The sequence below is a fragment of the Triturus cristatus genome, chromosome 5_2, assembly GCF_964204655.1.
Source record: "Triturus cristatus chromosome 5_2, aTriCri1.1, whole genome shotgun sequence".
NCBI classification, from domain to species: domain Eukaryota; kingdom Metazoa; phylum Chordata; class Amphibia; order Caudata; family Salamandridae; genus Triturus; species Triturus cristatus.
Genome location: NC_140588.1, coordinates 1,095,174,407 through 1,095,200,391, shown reverse-complemented (window position 1 = coordinate 1,095,200,391; position 25,985 = coordinate 1,095,174,407). Strand labels below are relative to the sequence as shown.

The 25,985-nt window shown below is 50.2% G+C and overlaps 1 protein-coding gene across 8 annotated transcripts in view; it reads right to left on the bottom strand.

Moving 5' to 3' along the window:
- Window positions 1–24,738, bottom strand: part of LOC146829749 (class I histocompatibility antigen, Gogo-B*0103 alpha chain-like) — a 579,784-nt gene extending 555,046 nt beyond the window's left edge. For 3 of the 8 annotated variants that reach the window (XR_014962293.1, XM_085608474.1, XM_085608472.1), the window contains exon 1: window positions 23,963–24,119. Coding sequence is in view for 3 of the 8 variants with exons in the window: in XM_085608475.1 (XP_085464601.1) it covers window positions 23,963–24,026 (64 nt within the window). In the remaining 5 variants the exon portion in view is untranslated. Of the gene's footprint in view, window positions 1–23,962; window positions 24,205–24,502 lie in introns of those variants that run through there. The other 5 variants (XM_085608477.1, XM_085608473.1, XR_014962294.1 and 2 more) reach the window with 4 other exon arrangements.
- Between the last annotated feature and the right edge of the window lie 1,247 nt (window positions 24,739–25,985).

The following is a 25,985-nucleotide window of genomic DNA, read 5'->3' as shown; positions in this document are numbered from 1 at the left end:
GTGTGGTACCCAGGAGTCACGCTTGGATACGTTCCAGGTTCTGTTACGACAGACAACAATCCCTGATGGACATTCCATTTGATGGCCCATCTCTTTCAAGACAAGGTGGACGCAACCTTGGAGCACTTCAAAGAGATCAAGGCCACAGCGCGCACCCTTGGACTGGCCTATGTGCCAGCTCCCACAGCGATCTCACTCCTTTCGAGGCTTTGGAAGAGAGTTCCAACATGTTCCAACAGAGGCCTCACCAGACCTCACCTCAGCAGCAGCAGACCTCCGAAGCCTTTCAGGGTGGACGTTGGGAATTTATCTGCCAGAGACCAGACCCTAAGAGGCAACAAACTACCCGATCATCTGCCCCTTCCCTCATAAATCTGCTTTCTTTGCCTTGCAGGAGGTAGGATCACCTTTTACCTCCACAGTTAATGGTGCTGCAAATCCTTCAAAATGGATACAGCCCCTTCCTCTCTACTCCTCTCAGAGTATCACTTGTCCGTTCGGCGACAGGAAGTTCAGACTCTCTTGGAAAAGGAATCTTTAGAGAGGGTGCCAGCAGCAGAGGTCAGCACTTCTTGTTACTCTGCTTTCTTCCTGGTGCCGAAGAACGTAAGACTCCGCCCGATCCTCAACCTTCGCTCTCTGAACTTCCTCAAGAAGGACAAGTTCACGATGCTGGATTTGAAGGACGCATATTTCCATATCCTGGTCCTGGAGCTGCACAGGTGTTCACTGTGGTTTCAGGTGGGCCACGTGCACTTTCAGTTGTCCGTGCTTCCCTTTAGTCTTACTAGTGCACCTCACGTGGTTGATGAAGGCGAGCTCGCCTCAGGGTCGTGGACCATCTCAAGACAATGGCTGACTTTCTGACATTGCCATGGTTTAACATCAATGTGCCGAAGTTACACCTGACTCCTTCACAGAGGTTGCCCTTCACTGGACCCATCCTGGACATGGTGCAGTTCTGAGCCTTCCCTCTGCCTCAATGTCTCCAAGACATTCAGGTTATGATTCAAATGTTTCAATCCTTGACCTGGGTCTCAGTGGGAGCAGCTCTGAGGCTTCCTGTCCGCCTGCATCCTGCTTATGAAACACGTCAGGTGGCACATGTAGGCACTGCGGTGGGATCTGAAGTCTCAGTGGGAGCTGCTACGAGGCTTCCTGGCCTCCTGCATCTCGCTTATGAAACACGTCAGGTGTCACATGTAGGCTCTGCAGTGGGATCTGAAGTCTCAGTGGGAGCTGCTCCGAGGCTTCCTGGCCTCCTGCTTATGAAACACGTCAGGTGGCACATGTTGGCTCCACAGTGGGATCTGAAGTCTCAGTGGGAGATGCTCCGAGGCTTGATGGCCTCCTGCATATGAAACACGTCAGGTGTCACATGTAGGCTCTGCAGTGGGATCTGAAGTCTCAGTGGGCTCAGCACTGAGGCTTCTTGGCCTCCTGCATCCTGCTTGTGAAACACATCAGGTGGCACATGTAGGCTCCACAGTGGGATCTGAAGTCTCAGTGGGAGATGCTCCGAGGCTTGATGGCCTCCTGCTTATGAAACACGTCAGGTGGCATGTAGGCTCTGCAGTGGGATCTGAAGTCTCACTGGGAGCTGCTCCGAGGCTTCCTGGCCTCCTGCATCCCGCTTATGAAACACGTCAGGTTGCACATGTAGGCTCTGCAGTGGGATCTGAAGTCTCAGTGGGCTCAGCACTGAGGCTTCCTGGCCTCCTGCATCCTGCTGAGAAACACGTTAGGTGGCACATGCAGGCTCTGCTGTGGGATCTGAAGTCTCAGTGGGAGCTACTCCGAGCCTTCCTGGCCTCCTGCATCCTGCTTGTGAAACACGTCAGGTGGCACATGTAGGGTCCGCAGTGGGATCTGAGGTCTCAGTGGGAGCTGCTCTGAGGCTTCCTGGCCTCCTGCATCCTGCTTTTGAAACACGTTTGGTGGCACATGTAGGCTCTGCAGTGGGATCTGAAGTCTCAGTGGAAGCTGCTCCGAGGCTTCCTGGCCTCCTGCATCCTGCTTGTGAAACACGTCAGGTGGCACATGTAGGCTCCGCAGTGGGATCTGAAGTCTCAGTGGGAGCTGCTCCGAGGCTTCCTGGCCTCCTGCATCCTGCTTATGAAACACGTCAGGTGGCACACGTAGGCTCCGCAGTGGGATCTGAGGTCTCAGTGGACGCTGCTCCGAGGCTTCCTGGCCTCCTGCATCCTGCTTATGAAACACGTCAGGTGGCACATGTAGGCTCTGCTGTGGGATCTGAAGTCTCAGTGGGAGGTGCTCCGAGGCTTCCTGGCCTCCTGCATCCTGCTTGTGAAACACGCCACGTGGCACATGTAGGCTCTGCAGTGGGATCTGAAGTCTCAGTGGGAGCTGCTCCGAGGCTTCCTGGCCTCCTGCATCCTGCTTATGAAACACGTCAGGTGGCACATGTAGGCTCTGCAGTGGGATCTGAGGTCTCAGTAGACGCTGCTCCGAGGCTTCCTGGCCTCCTGCATCCTGCTTGTGAAACACGTCAGGTGGCACGTAGGCTCTGCAGTGGGATCTGAAGTCTCAGTGGGAGCTGCTCCGAGGCTTCCTGGTCTCCTGCATCCTGCTTGTGAAACACGTTACGTGGCACATGTAGGCTCTGCAGTGGGATCTGAAGTCTCAGTGGGAGCTGCGCCGAGGCTTCCTGCCCTCCTGCATCCTGCTTGTGAAACACGTCAGGTGGCACATGTAGGCTCTGCAGTGGGATCTGAGGTCTCAGTGGACGCTGCTCCGAGGCTTCCTGGCCTCCTGCATCCTGCTTATGAAACACGTCAGGTGGCATACGTAGGCTCCGCAGTGGGATCTGAAGTCTCAGTGGGAGCTGCTCCGAGGCTTCCTGGCCTCCTGCATCCTGCTTGTGAAACACATAAGGTGGCACATGTAGGCTCTGCAGTGGGATCTGAAGTCTCAGTGGGAGCTGCTCCGAGGCTTCCTGGTCTCCTGCATATGAAACACGTCAGGTGGTACATGTAGGCTCCGCAGTGGGATCTGAGGTCTCAGTGGGAGCTGCTCCGAGGCTTCCTGGCCTCCTGCATCCTGCTTATGAAACACGTCAGGTGGCACATATAGGCTCCGCAGTGGGATCTGAGGTCTCAGTGGACGCTGCTCCGAGGCTTTCTGGCCTCCTGCATCCTGCTTATGAAACACATCAGGTGGCACATGTAGGCTCCGCAGTGGGATCTGAAGACTCAGTGGGAGCTGCTCCGAGGCTTCCTGGTCTCCTGCATCCTGCTTATGAAACACGTCAGGTGGCACACGTAGGCTCCGCAGTGGGATCTGAAGTCTCAGTGGGAGCTGCTCCGAGGCTTCCTGGTCTCCTGCATCCTGCTTATGAAACACGTCAGGTGGCACACGTAGGCTCCGCAGTGGGATCTGAGGTCTCAGTGGGAGCTGCTCTGAGGTTTCCTGGCCTCCTGCATCCTGCTTGTGAAACACGTCAGGTGGCACATGTAGGCTCTGCAGTGGTATCTGAAGTCTCAGTGGGAGCTGCTCCGAGGCTTCCTGGCCTCCTGCATCCTGCTTGTGAAACACGTCAGGTGGCACATGTAGGCTCTGCAGTGGTATCTGAAGTCTCAGTGGGAGCTGCTCCGAGGCTTCCTGGCCTCCTTCATCCTGCTTATGAAACACGTCCGGTGGCACATGTAGGCTCTGCAGCGGGATCTGAAGTCCCAGTGGGAGCTGCTCTGAGGCTTCCTGGCCTCCTTCATCCTGCTTATGAAACACGTCCGGTGGCACATGTAGGCTCCGCAGTGGGATCTGAAGTCTCAGTGGGAGCTGCTCCGAGGCTTCCTGGCCTCCTGCATCCTGCTTGTGAAACACGTCAGGTGGCACATGTAGGCTCTGCAGTGGTATCTGAAGTCTCAGTGGGAGCTGCTCCGAGGCTTCCTGGCCTCCTGCATCCTGCTTGTGAAACACGTCACGTGGCACATGTAGGCTCTGCAGTGGGATCTGAGGTCTCAGTGGACGCTGCTCCGAGGCTTCCTGGCCTCCTTCATCCTGCTTATGAAACACGTCCGGTGGCACATGTAGGCTCTGCAGCGGGATCTGAAGTCCCAGTGGGAGCTGCTCTGAGGCTTCCTGGCCTCCTGCATCCTGCTTGTGAAACACGTCAGGTGGCACATGTAGGCTCTGCTGTGGGATCTGAGGTCTCAGTGGACGCTGCTCCGAGGCTTCCTGGTCTCCTGCATCCTGCTTGTGAAACATGTCAGGTGGCACACGTAGGCTCCGCAGTGGGATCTGAAGTCTCAGTGGGAGCTGCTCCGAGGCTTGTTGGCCTCCTCCATCCTGCTTATGAAACACGTCAGGTGTCACATGTAGGCTCTGCAGTGGGATCTGAAGTCTCAGTGGGCTCAGCACTGAGGCTTCCTGGCCTCCTGCATCCTTCTGAGTATCACGTCAGGTGGCACATGTAGGCTCTGCTGTGGGATCTGAAGTCTCAGTGGAAGCTGCTCCAAGGAATCCTGGCCTCCTGCATCCTGCTTGTGAAACACGTCAGGTGGCACATGTAGGCTCCGCAGTGGGATCTGAGGTCTCAGTGGACGCTGCTCCGAGGCTTCCTGGCCTCCTGCATCCTGCTTATGAAACACGTCAGGTGGCACATGTATGCTCTGCTGTGGGATCTGAAGTCTCAGTGGAAGCTGCTCCGAGGTATCCTGGCCTCCTGCATCCTGCTTGTGAAACACGTCAGGTGGCACATGTAGGCTCCGCAGTGGGATCTGAGGTCTCAGTGGACGCTGCTCCGAGGCTTCCTGGCCTCCTGCATCCTGCTTATGAAACACGTCAGGTGGCACATATAGGCTCTGAAGGGGGATGTGAAGTCTCAGTGGGAGCTGCTCCGAGGCTTCCTGGCCTCCTGCTTATGAAACACGTCAGGTGGCACATGTAGACTCTGCAGAGGGATCTGAAGTCTCAGTGGGAGCTGCTCCGAGGCTTACTGGCCGCCTGCATCCTGCTTATGAAACACGTCACTTGGCACATGTAGGCTCTGCAGTGGGATCTGAAGTCTCAGTGGGAGCTGCTCCGAGGCTTCCTGGCCTCCTGCATCCTGCTTATGAAACACGTCAGGTGGCACATGTAGGCTCTGCCGTGGGATCTGAGGTCTCAGTGGACGCTGCTCCGAGGCTTCCTAGCCTCCTGCATCCTGCTTGTGAAACACGTCAGGTGGCACATGTAGGCTCTCCAGTGGGATCTGAAGTCTCAGTGGGAGCTGCTCCGAGGCTTCCTGGCCTCCTGCATCCTGCTTATGAAACACATCAGGTGGCACATGTAGGCTCTGCCGTGGGATCTGAGGTCTCAGTGGACGCTGCTCCGAGGCTTCCTAGCCTCCTGCATCCTGCTTGTGAAACACGTCAGGTGGCACATGTAGGCTCTCCAGTGGGATCTGAAGTCTCAGTGGGAGCTGCTCCGAGGCTTCCTGGCCTCCTGCATCCTGCTTCTGAAACACGTCAGGTGCCACAAGTAGGCTCCGCAGTGGGATCTGTAGTCTCAGTGGGAGCTGCTCTGAGGCTTCCTGGTCTTCTGCATTCTGCTTGTGAAACACGTCAGGTGGCACATGTAGGCTCTGCTGTGGGATCTGAAGTCTCAGTGGGTGCTGCTCCGAGGCTTCCTGGCCTCCTGCATCCTGCTTATGAAACACGTCAGGTTGACACATGTAGGCTCCGCAGTGGGATCTGAAGTCGCAGTGGGAGCTGCTCCGAGGCTTCCTGGCCTCCTGCATCCTGCTTGTGAAACACGTCAGATGGCACACGTAGGCTCCGCAGTGGGATCTGAGGTCTCAGTGGGAGCTGCTCCGAGGCTTCCTGGCCTCCTGCATCCTGCTTGTGAAACACATCAGGTGGCACATGTAGGCTCTGCAGTGGGATCTGAGGTCTCAGTGGGAGCTGCTCCGAGGCTTCCTGGCCTCCTGCATCCAGCTTGTGAAACACGTCAGGTGGCACACGTAGGCTCCGCAGTGGGATCTGAAGTCTCAGTGGGAGCTGCTCCGAGGCTTCCTGGCCTCTTGCATCCTGCTTGTGGAACACGTCAGGTGGCACATGTAGACTCTGCTGTGGGATCTGAAGTCTCAGTGGACGCAGTGGCGAGATCAGAGGATGCTAGTCTCCAGCAGAAACCTGACTCCACATCAACTTGCTGGAGTTGCAGACGATTTGCTTTGCATTGAATTCTCTCCTCCCTTCCACCAAGGGGGGATGGGCACAGGTTCTCACAGACAACACCACCACTGCCACGCGGAACAGTGGAGGGGTTTGTGCGTCTTGCACCCAAGAGGCTCTGAACCTTTGGAAGTGGCTGAATCGTCAGGGCATCGTCCTGGTGGTACAGCACCCAGTAGGATCTTTAAAAGCTAGAGCGGATGAACTAAGCATGCGCTGACTAGAAGATCACACATGGCAGCTGCACTCAGAGATAGCAGAGGGTGTATTCCAGCAAAGAGGAGAACCCTGGCTCAATCCCTTCTCCACCACAGAGAACGTGCTGTGTCCAAATGCATGCGCAGTGGAGCTCCGAAGGAAGTTCTCACTCGGAGTCGTATTTCACATGATTGGATGTTGGACTCCTAAATACCTTCCCACATCTGCCTCTCCAGCCCAAATTCTGAAAAAGACCAGTAGTGACCAGCCCAAGTGATCCTCGTGGCCTCGGACTGGTCGAGAAGAGTGCGGTGCACAGAACTTCCGGCTATGAGTATTTGTTCTCCGATAAGGCTGCTTTTTCAGGAGGAGCTTCTGTGGCAGCAGCGGGGCAGGGTCCTGCACCGGATCCTGTACAATCTACACCTCCATGCTTGGAGACTGAAAAGCGACAGTCAACAGCGTTTGATCTGCCTTTCGAAGTAAGGAATGTCATCTTGGCAGCTAGGTGCCTCTCGACTAAAACAATTTATTCGTGATTCTGGAGGAGGTCTCTAGTCTGGTTCAGGCACAGCTGTCTGATATTTTGTCATTTTGCTTATCTTTAGCCCAGCAAGTCCTTGATGCGGCAACAGCTTAAGGTTATTGATCAGCTCTGTCACCCTTCTTGCGTCTGCCTGATCCGCCATCTCATCTAAATCATCTCTTGTGATGTGTTTTCTGAAAGGACTGACCCATATGTTCCCACCAACACCATTTGTGATGCCGCAGTGGAACCTCAATCTGGTTTTTACTTCTTTCTTGGGCGCGCAGTCTGAGCCAATGCAGCTGTTCTCTCTAATGACTCGCCTTGAAGATGGCATACCTCATAGTGACAATGTTAGCTCATCGCGTGAGTGAATTACACGTACTAGCCATATACTACCTTCTTTGCAGACAAATTAGACCTACATACTGAAGCGACGTTCATCCTAAAAGTCATCACGCCTTTCCACATAGGTCAGTCTATCACCTTGCCGGGTTTCTTCGCCCCACCAAGGAGGAAGACAGGCTACAGGGCCTAGATACAAAAGGAGCTCTGTGCTTTTATATCTATTGAACCAACAAACATCGGGTGGAATCACCTCTTAGAAACAGCCTCGAGAGCTCTGTGCTTTTATATCTATTGTACCAACAAACATTGGGTGGAATCACCTCTTAGAAACAGCCTCGAGAGCTCTGTGCTTTTATATCTATTGCACCAACAAACATCGGGTGGAAGATCGCCTCTTAGAGACAGCCTCGAGAGCTCTGTGCTTTTATATCTATTGAACCAACAAACATTGGGTGGAATCACCTCTTAGAAACAGCCTCGAGAGCTCTGTGCTTTTATATCTATTGTACCAACAAACATTGGGTGGAATCACCTCTTAGAAACAGCCTCGAGAGCTCTGTGCTTTTATGTCTATTCAACCAACAAACATCGGGTGGAAGATCGCCTCTTAGAAACAACCTCGAGAGCTCTGTGCTTTTATATCTATTGCACCAACAAACATTGGGTGGAATCACCTCTTAGAAACAGCCTCGAGAGCTCCGTGCTTTTATATCTATCGAACCAACAAACATCGGGTGGAATCACCTCTTAGAAACAGCCTCGAGAGCTCTGTGCTTTTATATCTATTGTACCAACAAACATTGGGTGGAATCACCTCTTAGAAACAGCCTCGAGAGCTCTGTGCTTTTATATCTATTGCACCAACAAACATCGGGTGGAAGATCGCCTCTTAGAGACAGCCTCGAGAGCTCTGTGCTTTTATATCTATTGAACCAACAAACATTGGGTGGAATCACCTCTTAGAAACAGCCTCGAGAGCTCTGTGCTTTTATATCTATTGTACCAACAAACATTGGGTGGAAGATCGCCTCTTAGAGACAGCCTCGAGAGCTCTGTGCTTTTATATCTATTGAACCAACAAACATTGGGTGGAATCACCTCTTAGAAACAGCCTCGAGAGCTCTGTGCTTTTATATCTATTGCACCAACAAACATCGGGTGGAATCACCTCTTAGAAACAGCCTCGAGAGCTCTGTGCTTTTATATCTATTGAACCAACAAACATTGGGTGGAATCAACTCTTAGAAACAGCCTCGAGAGCTCTGTGCTTTTATATCTATTGTACCAACAAACATTGGGTGGAATCACCTCTTAGAAACAGCCTCGAGAGCTCCGTGCTTTTATATCTATCGAACCAACAAACATCGGGTGGAATCACCTCTTAGAAACAGCCTCGAGAGCTCTGTGCTTTTATATCTATTGCACCAACAAACATCGGGTGGAAGATCATCTCTAAGAGACAGCCTCGAGAGCTTTATGCTTTTACATCTATTGTACCAACAAACATCGGGTGGAAGATCGCCTCTTAGAAACAGCCTCGAGAGCTCTGTGCTTTTATATCTATTGTACCAACAAACATCGGGTGGAAGATCGCCTCTTAGAAACAGCCTCGAGAGCTCTGTGCTTTTATATCTATTGCACCAACAAACATCGGGTGGAAGATCATCTCTAAGAGACAGCCTCGAGAGCTTTATGCTTTTACATCTATTGTACCAACAAACATCGTGTGGAAGATCACCTCTTAGAAACAGCCTCAAGAGCTCTGTGCTTTTATATCTATTGTACCAACAAACATTGGGTGGAATCACCTCTTAGAAACAGCCTCGAGAGCTCTGTGCTTTTATATCTATTGCACCAACAAACATCGGGTGGAAGATCGCCTCTTAGAGACAGCCTCGAGAGCTCTGTGCTTTTATATCTATTGAACCAACAAACATTGGGTGGAATCACCTCTTAGAAACAGCCTCGAGAGCTCTGTGCTTTTATATCTATTGTACCAACAAACATTGGGTGGAATCACCTCTTAGAAACAGCCTCGAGAGCTCTGTGCTTTTATGTCTATTCAACCAACAAACATCGGGTGGAAGATCGCCTCTTAGAAACAGCCTCGAGAGCTCTGTGCTTTTATGTCTATTCAACCAACAAACATCGGGTGGAAGATCGCCTCTTAGAAACAACCTCGAGAGCTCTGTGATTTTATATCTATTGCACCAACAAACATCGGGTGGAATCACCTCTTAGAAACAGCCTCGAGAGCTCTGTGCTTTTATATCTATTGAACCAACAAACATTGGGTGGAATCAACTCTTAGAAACAGCCTCGAGAGCTCTGTGCTTTTATATCTATTGAACCAACAAACATTGGGTGGAATCAACTCTTAGAAACAGCCTCGAGAGCTCTGTGCTTTTATATCTATTACACCAACACACATCGGGTGGAAGATCGCCTCTTAGAGACAGCCTCGAGAGCTCTGTGCTTTTATATCTATTGCACCAACAAACATCGGGTGGAAGATCGCCTCTTAGAGACAGCCTCGAGAGCTCTGTGCTTTTATATCTATTGCACCAATAAGCATTGGGTGGAATCACCTCTTAGAAACAGCCTCGAGATCTCTGTGCTTTTAGGTCTATTCAACCAACAAACATCGGGTGGAAGATCGCCTCTTAGAAACAGCCTCGAGAGCTCTGTGCTTTTATATCTATTGTACCAACAAACATCGGGTGGAAGATCGCCTCTTAGAAACAGCCTCGAGAGCTCTGTGCTTTTATATCTATTGTACCAACACACATTGGGTGGAAGATCGCCTCTTAAGAGACAGCCTCGAGAGCTCTGTGCTTTTATATCTATTGCACCAACAAACATCGGGTGGAAGATCGCCTCTTAGAAACAGCCTCTGGAGGGTCTCTGCGTTCATTCTACTGAGCAAAGGCAGCTGGCGCGGTGCTGGTGGGGCACAATCTGATTACTAACACTCCTCATCCAACGGCAGGGACAGCCCCCAGGGGCTCCCCCACCCCTCCTGTTCCCCTCCCCCCACCACCCACGCGGCAACCTGTTTCTCTCTGCTTGAGCTGTAGTGGGCTCCGAGCTCCATCCCCCCTCCTCCTCCACTTTTATTTTCCGTCCCCTTTCATTTTAATGACATAGAACGAGTTGCTACTCAGCTGCCCCTCCCTTGAAAATTATGTTTAAAAGAGGGTGGTGCGGTGGGTGAAGAGGGAGTGTGAAAAATAAAGCAAAGAAAAGAAGAAGACGCAGGTGGAGCCTGGCTTGATAAACATAATGCCTCTGAAAGAAGAATCATTTTAAAAGCCTTGGGCCTCAGCAAAACAGTTCGGAATGTGGGTTTAAGAATGATTTTTAATATTGTAACACCATAAGATGATCAAGAAATAAAAAAAACTTTAACGCGGATTGTGATACACTGCAACTCGGAAAGCCTTTTCTTCCTCAAGTCTAACTCATTTTAGTCACCAGCAGTAAATACAACCTTAAAGCTTAAAATACTATGCTAAAGAAGGAGAAGAGGACGGGGCTAGGGAAGGCGCCGTTGAGGGTGGAAACATGGCCTGCATGAAACATTCGGCAATTCCTACGTGTTTGTTTTTTTGCTCCAATAGGCAATCCCCAGCATATATTTGGCTTTACAAAGGCACATATGTGTGCATTAGAGGGCCAGCCCGACGTGTTTTCTGCTCTAGCAGCAGCTGGGGTTCATGAGGAAATGGGGCTGATTTTCTAGTCAGGCTGAAAGATGTTTTTTCTTCTGTCTCCAAGATCCTACGTGTGGGGGAGGGGAGCAAAGGGAGGAGAGTGTGAAAGAGCTGCAACATGGCTTCTCAGAAAGGGGGGGGGCAGAAAGAACAGGAGTATCCTGCTGGAAGTTTGCCTCCCACTTTTTTCCCCTCAACCGTTCTTGCATCGTGGCAAAAGCCGTAGACACCATAAAATTGCATGAAAGTTAATAAACAAATATTGAACATTTGGTTGGTGCAAAAGAGCCACTTTAGCTCGTTCTTCCTGGCACTAGATGGGTGTGTGATATTGGTGGATGGCAAACAGAGGACAAACAGCAATGAGTGAGGGGGTGGGAGGATGGAAGCATGCACCCTCCGGGAAACAGCCTCTGACATTTGATCTCGGTCTTTGAATGAGCAGAAAACGTTAAGAGCTAAGAGCAAGAATTACAGCCCTGTTTACAGAAAGGCTCGGAGCAAAGAAAACACGAGTGCTCTTGTGTGACATGCTCATAGACAGCGAAAAAAGGAGTTCCGAAAGCAGTTGCTAAAATGGGACAAGTGTAAGCCTACAAGTAATGGGGACATGCTTCTAGTTCCGGGCGGAGCAGGCTGAGTTGCTCTACGCGGAGCTCTACAGAGTTGGGCAAAAACTCTGTGGAGCTAAGCGTCTCCCACCCCCGCAATAAATACTTTTCAAATAGAAATTACAATTAAAGTAAATAGAAGCGCACTTACCTTTATCGCGCTGTCCCGGGCTGGCCTCCTCCTCCTCGCCGTGGTCCTGCACTCCCCTACGTCAGACGTACGTCATGGTAGGACTGAACGTGCGCGCACATGCGCAGTCCTACCATGACGTATGTCTGACGTAGGGGATTACGGCGAGGAGGAGGAGGGCAGCCGGGAGACGCCACGATAAAGGTAAGTGAGCGTTTATTTACTTTAATTGAGATTTTTATTTGAAAAATATTTATTGAGGGAGGGAGGGTGGGAGGGTCTGGGGTTGAACTTCGCTCCGCTGTAGAGTCGGAAGTTTTGCAGGAACTTCACGTTCTCTGCGGAGCGCGGAGTATGCAAAAATCCGCAAACTCGGCAAGCGGAGCGGTTTGTGGCCCAGCTTTACATGCTGCGTGGGAGGGAACAACTCACAAAAGGGTAGGGCAAATAGGAAAGATTAACCACTTGGAAACAAGGTTTTTTTAAAGGATACTCGAAAAAACAAACAAATGGAAATAAATGTGCGGGCTGCAAGCCCACACAATATATGCAACATATATTGAAGAGACAGCGCAAGCGCTGTCTATGCGAGACCTAAAACAGGAGACGAAGAAAGACGAGCAGAATAGAAGCAAAAAAAAGACGAGAGAAGACAGAATAACAACAAGCATTGGCATAGCCAATAGGTCTCGCCTTTGGGACCCTATAAGTGTTTAGCCATCCAACAGTTAATGCTGTTGCAGTAAGGATATTGTGCTGCATAACTAACTACTTATAAGGTCCCAAAGGCGAGACCTATTGGCTATGCCAATGCTTGTTTTGTTAGGCACTGAGAGATTAAGTGATTTGCCCAGAATCACAGGATGTTCAGCGTCATTTCCGAGACTCGAACCCAGGCCAACTCCTCTCCCCTCAGTAATGTGCGTGCAATGTAAAGTGCTCGGACACCCTTCACTTTTATGAGTGACATTATAAAACGAAATAAATGCATCCGAGAGAGAGAGGTTAGGAAGACAGTCAAAGGGTGGTAGTGTGGGAATCCATTGTGGAGGTTGTCATTGCAGGGGAGGGGGGGCGCCAAAAATCATTGTCGCACAGGGCGCAACCAGTGCTAAAGCCCGCGCTCAATACCACTGGTGGAAAACAAGTATTTTGTCCAAGACATCTGTCAAGGCCCACACCAGAACACAGAGGCCACATTTAGCAAAGCATTGCACCAGGACAAACAAAAGGGAGTTAACTGAACTTGTAGTAGTTTGGAATTTAGAGAAGGAGAATATAAGCAGATAAACTTCGCTGTTCACCCTCTGAAAGACAGCACTCAGTTCGTGCAGAAATCTAAGTCTATTTTTTTGGTAAGTAGGCAGCAAATACAGTCAAACGTTGCTTTTTCTCCTTTTATGCCATAGTGCATAATTAATATATATGCACTGTTAATTGGGATACACCTGTTTGCTTCCTTTGCTATCACCCAACCAGGAAAAATGGCGTAAAACTGAACTGGTTATTATTAAATAAACATAGAAAACACATGCGGCTTCATGCTTTGGATTGTGCTAGGAGAGATTAATGTTTGGGTCGATGTGACTGCCTCGCAGTAGGTCGTAGATCTTCAAGCCTTGCGATTGGATTTTAATGCTGATGTCGCACGTCGGTGATTTGTTGACCTGCTTGGGAATCCGCGTGTTCTGCGCCATATGTGTTTGGTGAAACAAGCTCCTCGTGCTGCGTACGCCTCGGCAATTAGAGTACAATCCCACCGCACTTCCCTTGACAGAGAACTCCCCAAGCCTTGCTGTACCTCTCTTTGTCCTGAATTTACTCACCCCGTGACAGTTACGTATTAAAATGACGTGACTCCGAGCACAGCAGAGAGAATTGTTGTGCACCCAAAAGTTGTGAACCCATCTCGGAGGTGACCTAAGCGCAGCTAGAAGACAACCCAGAAGCTCTATATCTAAGTAGTGATTCGCACAAGCGCCCTGAAAGCAGGTTTTAGGTGCATGAAGACCTATACAAATAAAATAGTCGCTTTTGACGGATCTGCACTTATGTTGCCCCACTTTTTTTCTGATGTTAACACTGGTTTCTAGCTATAGTCTGGCTGGAACCCTGCTAATCAGGGCCCCAGTCTCTCTGTACTCTCTAAACAACTTGGAATGCATATTAGATGCACTAGTGATTGGATACTGTGGTACCTTATGAGCCCCTAGTATATAGTACCTTAGGTACCAAGGGCATAGGTACTTCACAGGCCTACCAGGGGCTGAAGCATGTATTATGCCACCCCTGGGAAGCAGACTAAATCTGACACCACAGGCCTGCTACTGCAGCCTGGGTGATGTAGTGTTAGGACTCCTCACTGAGGTATAGGTTGCCTATATCTCACCTTACACACACATATAAACCTATCAGTCACCCCTAAGGCAGGCCCTATCAATCCTGAGGGCAGCGTGCTTGGTTTACATGTGAGGGGGTGCCTCTGCCTGAGCAGGGCCCCTCTGCATCCCTCAGAGTCTATTCTCTGTGGTTGTTTATGGGTGCGATTAACCCATATACTCTTAAGTGCATTATAACCTAGCGGTAAATGCTAACTTTGGGATGGCTGCATCAAAACATGTCGTGTTTGGTGTCAAACGCTTTGGAATCATACCCCCACACCAGTAACTGGTGTGGGAGTATGATCCCACCCTTCTAGAGGGGAAGACATGTACCTACTGTGGAAACACAGTAGAATCCTGAAAGAGCCCTGGCATCACAAAATGGATGCCACCAGCACAGACACTGGGCTGCCCTCCTGCTGCTGACTGAAACTCGCAGTGTAGGAGTCCCAACAATAGGCATCCTGTCACAGGGAGGTGTCACCACCTTCCAGACAGAATTTAGTGTATTGGGGCTGGGTGGGTGCACTCCTAGAGTGCTTTGAAGTCCTGCACTGGGGGAGCAGTAGGCTCCTCTGTGCATATTCCAGCTCAAACCGGTTCAGGGGCTACCTGTCCCTGCTCTGGCGCGAAACTGGACAAAGGGAAGTGGGTGTAGCCACCCACTCCCCTGACCCTCCCATAGGAGGGGTCATAGAGCTAGTCCCTCCCTTCCTTGTAGTATAAGTTAGGGAACCCTTGCCATTGCAAGTTAGATATCCCTGGACGATGCTCTGAAGAAGAATCCTGGACCTTCGACGTTCCACTACCTTTGGAAAACTGAAGAATCTCCCTTGGAGTCAAGGAATGACTCCTCTGCTTGGCAGGCACCAAAACTTTGAATCAACGGTCGCAAACTTTCCCGCTCCCGCCGGAGTCCGAAGTCTCTGCAGCCCCGGAAGTGGATTAACTGACTTCTCCAAGGCCATTGTGAGTACCCAGCGAAGCTGAGGCAAGTGGACCCCACGAGAGATGAGGAACAGCAATACCCAGGTACCATGCACTATTGTCGAGTGCAATTCCTTCACGACGTTCTACGAACTTGTGCATTGGTCCATATGTGGTCCAACCCTCCAGCAGGATTTCCACTGAAGATCAGAGACCTACCTCGTCCCGAGTGACCGTGGGCTTCTGTGAAGTGAATCCTCATGAGGCGTCTTCGCGATCCCTTGCCCGTTGGCTTCTGGGTCCCCTGAAGACTTTTCTACCAAACCAAAGGGCTCCCCTGGTTGCCCCCGGCCTGCCCTGACTTACGCTTGCTGGGTGAGTCCCTCAGACCTTGCTGGTCTGCACCGCTGACTTTCTTCACTTTGCATGAGACTTGCTGTTGCCAAGGTTTGTTGACTCCAATCCGGTTGTCGACACTTCAGTAAGCTGCAGACTTCGTGGGACACGCTGAATCCAGCTCCTGGTCGTCGTCAACGCCTCCTGGACCTCGTGGCTGAAGAGTCAAGACACCCGTGATCACCTGAAATCACCCAACGACTGTGGGCATCCATCTTCCTGGGCCCGGGTCACTGGCAAGTGACTTTGAACACTGTCTCCTCTGCTTTCAGGTCTTATTTCTTCAGAATCCAGCCTTGGATTTCACCGGACTCTTCTCCTGTCTTCACAAGCAGCAAGTCTTCCTTGGCTCCCTTTGAGAACGACGCCGCGACCCGACACAAAAAGACACCTATGCACCCAGCTTCCCTGGGTGAGGTAACTCGTGCACTCCAGTGCTCCTCTGTGTGTTGGCTCTAGAACTACTTACCCTGTAAGTGACTTGCTTGTAGACTCTCCAGAAGTATCCTAAAACTTTAAAATTCCAAACGCGACTTGCTCCATTGAAGTCTATTGGGATCCACAGCTGTGTTCTCACACAGCATGCGTCTCCCGTGGGTCCTGTACTTACCTGCCTTAGGTGGATTAGTGAGGCCCCAGCGCTTCTGAAGGCCCTAGGCCTTGTCCCTCCTCAAGTCGTTCTTCTTATACCTCTTTTTTAGTATATGGTCTGGTACGCCCCTAGGGCCCCAGCCATATAAGTGCTTAATTTGTTGTGAACTGTTGATTTTTGCATATGTACTTGACTTCTAATCTCATAAAGAGATTAGTAGAGTGTGTTAGAAATAAATACATATATATTTGATATATATACCTGTGTGGTGTCCTTTCATTTGGTAATTCAAGAGATTATAAGGTAAAACAAGCTGCTTTACATTCCTCAAGAGACTTGGGCTGAAGGCTGCTCTCCACAGCTACCACTAGGATAGCTTTCTTTAAAAGGTTGTCTTAAACCTATCTACCATAAGAGTCGAATTGGACTGGTGCAAGGTGGCCACTTTAACTAGTGACCAGCACATGCCAGGCCAACTTCTCACAACCAGCATTTAGCACTAAACCGGCCACATTTTCCAAAGCAGGCCAAGACGTGGAAAATGCACTTAGGTCAAAGATATCAACCTGTAAGTGCTGCGCGGTTCCCCTTGCAAGGTTCGCGCGCAATAAATATTCAAAGTTGTGAACAATTCAAAGATGTTTTCTGCATCTGGGTGGGGTTTCCCTTTCAGTGTCGCGAACTTCTGACACGTGTCCTATAACATTCATGGATTATTTTTCCCACGTGCCGCAAAGGTACTACCCCATCCCGCGCGCAACAACAGGCAAATAGAAAACTGCCTTACAAGTGCGTGCTTCAATATTCCGTATTAAATGTGCAGCTTTATCGCCACTCCAATTCTGAGAGGCTAATTGCTTTCTCTGACATTCCAGTGATATATATTTCAGTTACATTACAGAAGGTCGCATTCATTTTATTTCCGGCGCAGAGAGATTGAACAATTTGGCCAGAATCACGCGGTGTTGAGCCGATGCTGTGACCCAACCTGGTTGCAAAATGGGCAGCAGTGGCCGTAAGGCTTCATCATCTTCCATAAATACCAGTGTACAGGTATTTCACCCACAGCCTCCCCCTCCCCGCACCGGAAGGCAGTTCCCATTAATGCCAAATACTGCTTCCATAATGACCCCGAGTGCTGCCGCCCCCATGCCCTTTCCGTTCCAGCCACGATTAAAACAAGCATTTGTAATGTAATCGGTCCGATTGCAGTGCAAATGCTTAAGTTTAAAACTGACCGCGCGCCGCTTCATGGACACCGCGCTCTGTTTCTTTATATATTTCTTAACTTCAACACTGAGTGTGGTGTCCTTGAAGTGGGCGCTGTGCTCAGTGCTAAAGTTAAGAAATATATCAATAAACCGAGCACGGTATCCGTGAAGCGGCGCCGCGCTCAGTTTCAAAGTAAAAAAAAAAAAAAAAGTTACAAAAAGACTTGCAGAGCGTTTCCCTTGCGGGAGCGAGCAGGGGCACCATGTGTTTGTAAGTTAAACCAACCGTGCACGCATTGCCATTGAAAGCAATGGAACGCGCGCACGTTTTTAAGACGAAAACCGAAGCGATTGCTAAAGGTCTTTTGCCTATGCAACGCATGCGCGCTGCTGGGCGAGACCTAAAAAGGGGTAAAAATAAGAAAGAAAGAAGGAAAAATCGAACAGATACACAAAGGGAAAAAAGAGTAAAGATTCAAAGGAAAAATGGAACAAAGAAAGAAACAAGAATTGAATGTAGTGGATGAACAAACAAGAAAGAGGTGGAAAAACATGAATAAGGAAAGAGCAAGTAATAAACAAAAACGAGAGAAGGAAAGAAAAAAGGGGAGCAAGTAAAGTAGCAGTTGCAAAGGAAAGAGGAACAAAAAAGTAAGAAAGAAACAGTCAAATAAAGGAGATGAAGAAAGAAAGACGAAAATAACAAAGGAAAGGGCCAAGAAAAAAACAGGAAAAGAGAGAAAGGATTGAGGAAGGAAAGAGGAGACACAAAAGAGTGAAACAGAAACGAGAGACAAGCTAAATAAGTAGAGGATGAAAAGAGGCAGGAGAAAACAAGAAAATGAAAAAAAAGACATGAAGAATAAAGAAAGGAGACAAAGAAGGTGAGAATGAAAGAAACAAGGAGAAAGAAGAGAAAGTGGGAGAAAAGGAAAGAAATGCAGAAAAGTGAGTGAACCAAGAAGAATAGGAGAAAAAGAAGGAAATAGTCAAAGAAGGACACAAGTAGCAAAACAAAGAAAGAAAATGGAGAAAAAAAACATTACGAAGAGACTAAGCTACATGTTCCTTCATTTTCGGTTCCCTAGGCCCAACAGGAAGCGTTGCGCTGTGTTGCGAAGTGCTGCCATAGCGTCTGGACAGCTCATATTGTTCAAACAGCTGACAGGTAATTATCATGTGAGGCCAGAGGGCTATTGGTAGCTCGCGATCGACCTGTTGGAAACGCCTCTGCTGGAGTCTAGCATAACAGCGTCTGTTACAAATAAAACCACATTTTGAAAATCTTCCCTGCTTCCAGTAAAATATTTAATTTTTTTACTTTTTTTGTTTGCAAATTAAATAAAATATTACATGATATGAGCATGATGTATGCTTCTTTGCATTTTGTATGCGGTTTTGCAGTTCAAATAGTAACAAGCATTGCCAAAGCCAATGGTTCCCTATGCGAGAACTATTGACTTGCCAATTTCTTTTAGTCATGTTGTCCAGCGGCTCGGCTGTGCTGCGTGGCTATAAGTAAATTTAAGAAAGTGCTAAAATGCGGCTAGAGTTGGCATCGCATCATAACTTTTTTTTGGGTGGGTTGGGCAAGCAAAGAAGGGGAAAGGAGTGGGGGTACAGGCAATCAAATACGGCTGAGGGAGTGTGACGGGGCAGACACTCCAAAAAGGAGTGGGTCGGCGGGGAAAAAGCAACACGGCATACGGGCGGGGTGAGAGGGGATGAGAAATAGTACCTCATTTACTGCACGATCAGCGGGTGGACACTAATCAAGAGGACGCACTCTGTGCTTCATCCATGCTTCACAGAAAGCAAAGGAAGTGACGCCCAGAATGCATTGGCCAATTAGGAGGAGAAACGGCCTTAACAATGTGGGCTCAGCCACTCATGCCGTTTCCGCACAAGCTGTACCACGCTTGCCTTAACCACGCATATGCCTTAAAAACGCATATACATGGTTAAGGCAATGCACGGTCCTGTTGCCGAGCAGATGGGTGGGACAGGAAGAGGAAGGACGATTGGGAATCGGGAGAGGACGCGGTGAGGTAAGTGGGGCTGGGGCCGGGTCTTGCGGGTGGGGGTAGGTTTTAAGACTCAGGAGAGGGTCAGGGTTATTTGTAGGGCAGGCAGCAGTTTTAGGGCACATGGCAAGGAGGTTGGGGTAATTAGCAGGTGTAGGGGACAGTTTTAAGGGCTTAGGGCAGGGGGGCTGTGGTCGAGGTCGTTTTTGGGACATGGGGTTAAATTTAAGGGCTCAGGGCAGGGGGAAAGGGACAGTTCACAGGGCAGGGGTATGATCTTTGCCACGCATGTTTCTTTACCCATCATGTCTTTTACCACGAAATTGCATGGTAAAGGCCTGCGTGGTAAAGACGCAGTCGTGGTAGAGACCGCGTTGTTCAGGCATGCGTTGTACCATTATACAACCAATTCAGAGGCAGCAACTAAGAGTGACAAAGAAGCCAACGAATAGAACGCAACAGCGGGCTCTAAACCTTCATCATAAACAGTGCGTCTGCAGCGACAGCGAATGCCCTTTCGGCAGGTGAATCCTAAAAGCTGATTATGTTGGGGGCCCGGCTATCAGTAGTGATTTAGTGGGGAGGTCCACAGAAGTCAAAAGTTTAAGAACCCCTGACTTAAAGTATTAACTGAAACACTTCCAAATGTTAAAGAAATACACTTTTTGGCCTTGAAGGGTGTTTGTTGTGTAATTTGCATGGCATTTTGGTGACTTGGCTCATGTTGTGGCGTGCTACACGGATTCACACGTACACACTCACTATTGTATTACAGTAATCTACACACACACCCTCCCTGTGTTACACTGATCCTCTCACACACCCCTCATCCAGTGTTACATTTATCCTCCCACACACACTGCTCTCCCTGTGTTACACGGATCCCAACACAGCCCTCATCCTGTGTTACACGGATTCTCACGCACAGCCCTCATCCTGTGTCACACTGATACATAGCCAACAAGTTTCTCCGGTGCATGCGTGATGTGCTGGTCCAATCTGGGGGTTTCTTTGAATTCTGGGACTTGTAGTTCTGTTTTATAATGTAGTAAACAAAATTACAAGTTCCAGAATTCAAAAAGAAAACATGGAGTGAAGCAGCACATTACGCATGGACCTGGGAAACTTGGCAGCTATACGGATGCTCACACACAGACAGCCCTCACTCCGTGTTACACTGATCTCCACACACAGCCCTCACCCCATGTTACACAGATCCCCACACACAGCCCTCATCCCATGTTACACAGATCCCCACACACAGCCCTCACTCCGTGTTACACTGATCCCCACACACAGCCCTCACTCCGTGTTACACAGATCCCCACACACAGCCCTCACCCCATGTTACACTGATCTCCACACACAGCCCTCACCCCATGTTACACAGATCCCCTCACACAGCCCTCACCCCATGTTACACAGATCCCCACACACAGCCCTCACTCCGTGTTACACTGATCCCCACACACAGCCCTCACCCCATCTTACACAGATCCCCACACACAGCCCTCACTCCGTGTTAAACAGATCCCCACACACAGCCCTCACCCCGTGTTACACAGCCCTCACTCCGTGTTACACTGATCCCCACACACAGCCCTCACCCCATCTTACACAGATCCCCACACACAGCCCTCACTCCCTGTTACACAGATCCCCACACACAGCCCTCACTCCGTGTTACACAGATCCCCACACACAGCCCTCACCCTGTGTCACACAGATCCCCACACACAGCCCTCACTCCCTGTTACACAGATCCCCACACACAGCCCTCACTCCGTGTTACACTGATCCCCACACACAGCCCTCACCCCATCTTACACAGATCCCCACACACAGCCCTCACTCCATGTTACACAGATCCCCACACACAGCCCTCACTCCGTGTTACACTGATCCCCACACACAGCCCTCACTCCGTGTTACACTGATCCCCACACACAGCCCTCACCCCATCTTACACAGATCCCCACACACAGCCCTCACTCCCTGTTACACAGATCCCCACACACAGCCCTCACTCCGTGTTACACAGATCCCCACACACAGCCCTCACCCTGTGTTACACAGATCCACACACACAGCCCTCACTCCCTGTTACACAGATCCCCACACACAGCCCTCACTCCGTGTTACACTGATCCCCACACACAGCCCTCACCCCATCTTACACAGATCCCCACACACAGCCCTCACTCCGTGTTACACAGATCCCCACACACAGCCCTCACCCTGTGTTACACAGATCCCCACACACTGATCCCTGTCCTGCGAAGGTCCTCGCGTCTGTTGCTGGGGTGATTAACCCGGCTGTTAATAATGTTCTGAATCTATCATTAATTGAAGGAATGGTGCCTGATACCTGGAAGCACGGGAAAATTCTCCCACTTTTAAAAACAACATCTGCGGACCCTTCGATAGCCAGCAACTATAGACCCATTTCGCTGCTACCGTTTTTCTCCAAGGCTTTGGAGAGATTTGTAAGTCAGGTCGTGGGGGAGTTTGTCGAAACCAATGGTGTTTTACATCTGAGCCAATCTGGTTTCCGTGCTAATTTCAGCACGGAAACAGCTCTCCTTGAGATATCTGAATCAATTAAGTCCACATTGGATAAAGGCAGGAAGGCAGTCTTGATACTGCTTGACCTGTCCGCGGCCTTCGATAAAGTTCCTCACAAACTACTTTTGGGTCGTCTTCAAGGATGCGGTATCGGAGGCACGGTCCTTCAGTGGTTCAGGTCCTATTTGGAAAAGCGCCAGCAAACAGTCTGGTCCCCTCCTTTCGCGGCATCTATTCTACCCATGAATGTTGGCGTCCCTCAGGGATCTATTTTAAGTTCAACCCTGTTCAATGTGTTTATGGCCCCTCTGGCATCACTGCTTGAACCTTTTCGGCGCCAAGATTGTCTCCTACGCTGACGATACACAACTATTGTTTAATTGTGGTAAGGGCGAAGCTCTTAATGGGAAGATGATAAATCTCTGTTTATCCACAGTATTTGGGTGGTTTAATCAGAACCAACTTCTCTGCAATTCAGAGAAATCTGAAATCATTTTCTTCGGCTGCAATCCTGGGGATGAGTGGCGTGAATGGTGGCCATCAGACATGTCTCCTCCTACTACCTTAGCCACTACGGTCAAGAATTTGGGGGTCAAACTGGACAAGGATATGTCCATGAAATCCCAAGTCCAGATGGTAGCAGGCACTTGTTTCGACCTATTGAAAATGATGCGTAATTTTCTCCCATTACTTTCAGTATCCCATAGGAAGACAGTTGTGCAAGCTTTGATCCTGTCGCGTCTTGATTATGTCAACGTTCTCTACCTTGGCCTGCCGGACTATCTGATTAGCCGCCTTCAGGTGGTACAGAATGCCGCGGCAGTATGGTTGACTTCAGGACCCATATGACCCCACACCTCAGGTCCTTGCACTGGCTCCCAGTACGCAAGAGGGTGAACTTCAAGGCTTTGGTGTTGGCCTATAAGGCATTCCACAACATTGGGGCTCCGTATTTGAGAAATAGATGTCAGCTCTATGTTCCATCTCGAAACCTGCGGTCCTCAAATTCATTTTTGTCACAGACGCCAAGGTTTCTTTGCTCGCAATCGGGTGGTCACTCCTTCCAACTAGTGGCCTCCGGGATCTGGAATAGCCTACCTCTTGATCTGCGTCAGGAGGGGGATCTTCTTAGCTTTCCTCACAAGCTCAAAACTTGGCTGTTTGTATGATCGGCGGCCCATGATCAGCTGTGTTTTTGTCACTGGTCTTTCTTGTCTTTAGCGCCGGGACACTCCCGGGAGTAGCCGCGCGCTCTATAAATACCCAGTAACATTACATTAACACAGCCCTCACCCCGTGTTACACTGATCCCCACACACAGCCCTCACTCCGTGTTACACTGATCCCCACACACAGCCCTCACCCCATGTTACACAGATACCCACACACAGCCCTCACCCCATGTTACACAGATACCCACACACAGCCCTCACCCCATGTTACACAGATACCCACACACAGCCCTCACCCCATGTTACACAGATCCCCACACACAGCCCTCACCCCATGTTACACAGATCCCCACACACAGCCCTCACTCCGTGTTACACAGATCCCCACACACAGCCCTCACTCCGTGTTACACTGATGCCCACACACAACCCTCACCCCATGTTACACAGCTCCCCACAAACAGCCCTCACCCCATGTTACACAGATCCCCACACACAGCCCTCACCCCATGTTACACAGATCCCCACACAGCCCTCACCCCGTGTTACACAGATCCCGACACACAGCCCTCACTCCGTGTTACACTGATCCCCACACACAACCCTCACCCCATGTTACACAGCTCCCCACAAACAGCCCTCACCCCATGTTACATTGATCCCCACACACAGCCCTCACTCCATGTTACACCATGTTACACAGATCCCCACACACAGCCCTCGCCCGTGTTACACTGATCCCCACACACAACCCTCACCCCATGTTACACAGCTCCCCACAAACAGCCCTCACCCCATGTTACACCATGTTACACAGATCCCCACACACAGCCCTCACCTGCGATACACTGATCCCCACACACAGCCCTCACCCCATGTTACACTGATCCCCACACACAACCGTCACTGTCACACACACAGTGGAGTCCGCCTGCCTATTCACTCTCCCACCCAAGAAGTGTCCCCCTCCCCTCCTCCCCGAGGTCACTCACCTGCCCGGGCCGGCTGCAGACAGAGCCCCCCCAGGAGCAGGAGGAGGGGGGCACCCCAAGTCATGAGGAGGGGGTGGAGGCAGCAGTGAGGTCACACTGGGGGCAATAATCACAGCATTAAGCGAGGACCCGCTCCGGTGAGAAGTTCACACGATCTGAGCTCAGGGAGAGCGAAACCCACCAATCAGAAGGCAGAACAGCCGCGCGTCATCACTCTCCAGGTAGAGGATCGCTGCGAGGAGCTAGATGAAGCAAGTAAAAGTGAAAGTAAAGAGGATGCAGAAGTTTCGTTTTCTTTCCTTGTTTTAAGTTCCCTCCTGATCTTTTTTATAGTGCTTAGAAGCCCCCTCGCCTGCCCTTGATGCAGCCCACAGTGAAGAGTCTGCACAGGGGTGTCACCCTCAGCCCCTTTTGTTACTTCTTTTGTTATTTGCTGCTCTCCCTTGTTCTGTTGCTGTGATGGGCGCTGCCTGTGTCTAGACTCTAAAGTGCCTAGAAGACCTCGCTGTTATTACTGGCTGGGAAAGAATGGGTCATTACCGAGCTGCCGACTGTGGAGCCGGGTTCGAGGCCCAGCGTCGCCTCAGCACCCTGTGACTCTGGGCAGATCACTTCTCCTCCCCGTGTCCACGATATGAATGTGACCTTGTGTAATGTGACTGCTGCCCATGTAAAGCGCCCCCTTCGGTTCATTTCGCGCTGTATAAAACGACAAAAAAAAGGATTTTCCGCCTTCTCCTCTCTCAGCTCTGTTAGTGCTTAGAAGCCTGTGTCACGACTGATATAATGGGCTTAACCCCCCCCCCCCCCCCCCCCCCGCTCTGGTGACAGCTCGGTTGAGGCGGTGAATGGTTTGCGCTGCACCTGCAGTGCTCTAGCGCCATCCAACGGACGGATAGCGCCTCTGTGACAGGTGATGGGCTGATTTGTGATTTCCCCGAAACGGAGGCTTTGGTCCAGTAAAGGCGGGAGGGAGGAGGGGGGTGTGAGGGGGGTGGACATCTGATGAGAAGTAAACGAGATCTTAGCTCAACCAGTCCCAGGACTTGGAGCCTGATGGATTACCCACCAATCAGTGCTGGAAAGACCGAGGTAATGATATTCGGAAATAATCCTAACACCTGGTCCCCAGCCATGTGGCCCGATGCACTGGGGAAGCTACCGGTGTCCACACCCAAAGCTAGGAATCTGGGGGTGATTATGGACCAGAAACTGGACTTTGGAAGCCAGGTCAGTGGTGTAGTCTCATCCTGCTTTCACATCCTCAGGATACTGAGGAAAGTTAAAGCATTGCTTCCCACGGATGGCTTCCGGCTAGCAGTGTCGGCTCTCATTCTCTCGCGTCTTGACTACTGTAACAGTCTGTACCTCAACTTGCAAAAGAAACATCTGTACAGACTGCAGTTGGTGCAGAACGCGGCAGCGAGACTGTTGACAGGCACACCTAAGCATGTCTCAATCAGAGAAGGAATGAGGAAACTTCATTGGCTTCCAATTCACAGACGCTCCCAATTTAAGGCCTTGTGTACGGTCTTCAAGGCATTGAAAGGCACTGGCCCAGAGTTTTTGAGGGCTTGTTTTAAGCAGTATGAGCCGGGGAAGGCACTGCGCTCCATGGAGGGCAATCTAGCGGTGGTGCCTAGGACAAAAAAGGCCAGCTGGGGAGGAAAGCTGTTTTCATATGGTGCAGCCACCGCATGGAACTGTCTGCCAGCACATATGAGGAAAACGGAGGAACTTCTCTCTTTCAGAAAGAGCTTGAAGACTTGGTTGTTCAGGGATTAGACACTCCTTTCTCCAGGGATGATCAGTTTCTCAGCGCCAGGACACCCTCGGGTATAAGTGCGCTTTATAAGCTCCTAATAATAATAATAATAATAATAATCAGAAGGCAGAACAGCAGCGCGTCTTCACTCACCAGGTAGAGGCTCGCTGTGAGGAGTTAGATGAAGCAAGTAAAAGTGAAAGTAAAGAGCCTGCAGTTTCGTTTTCTTTCTGATCTTTCTCACAGTGCTTAGAAGCC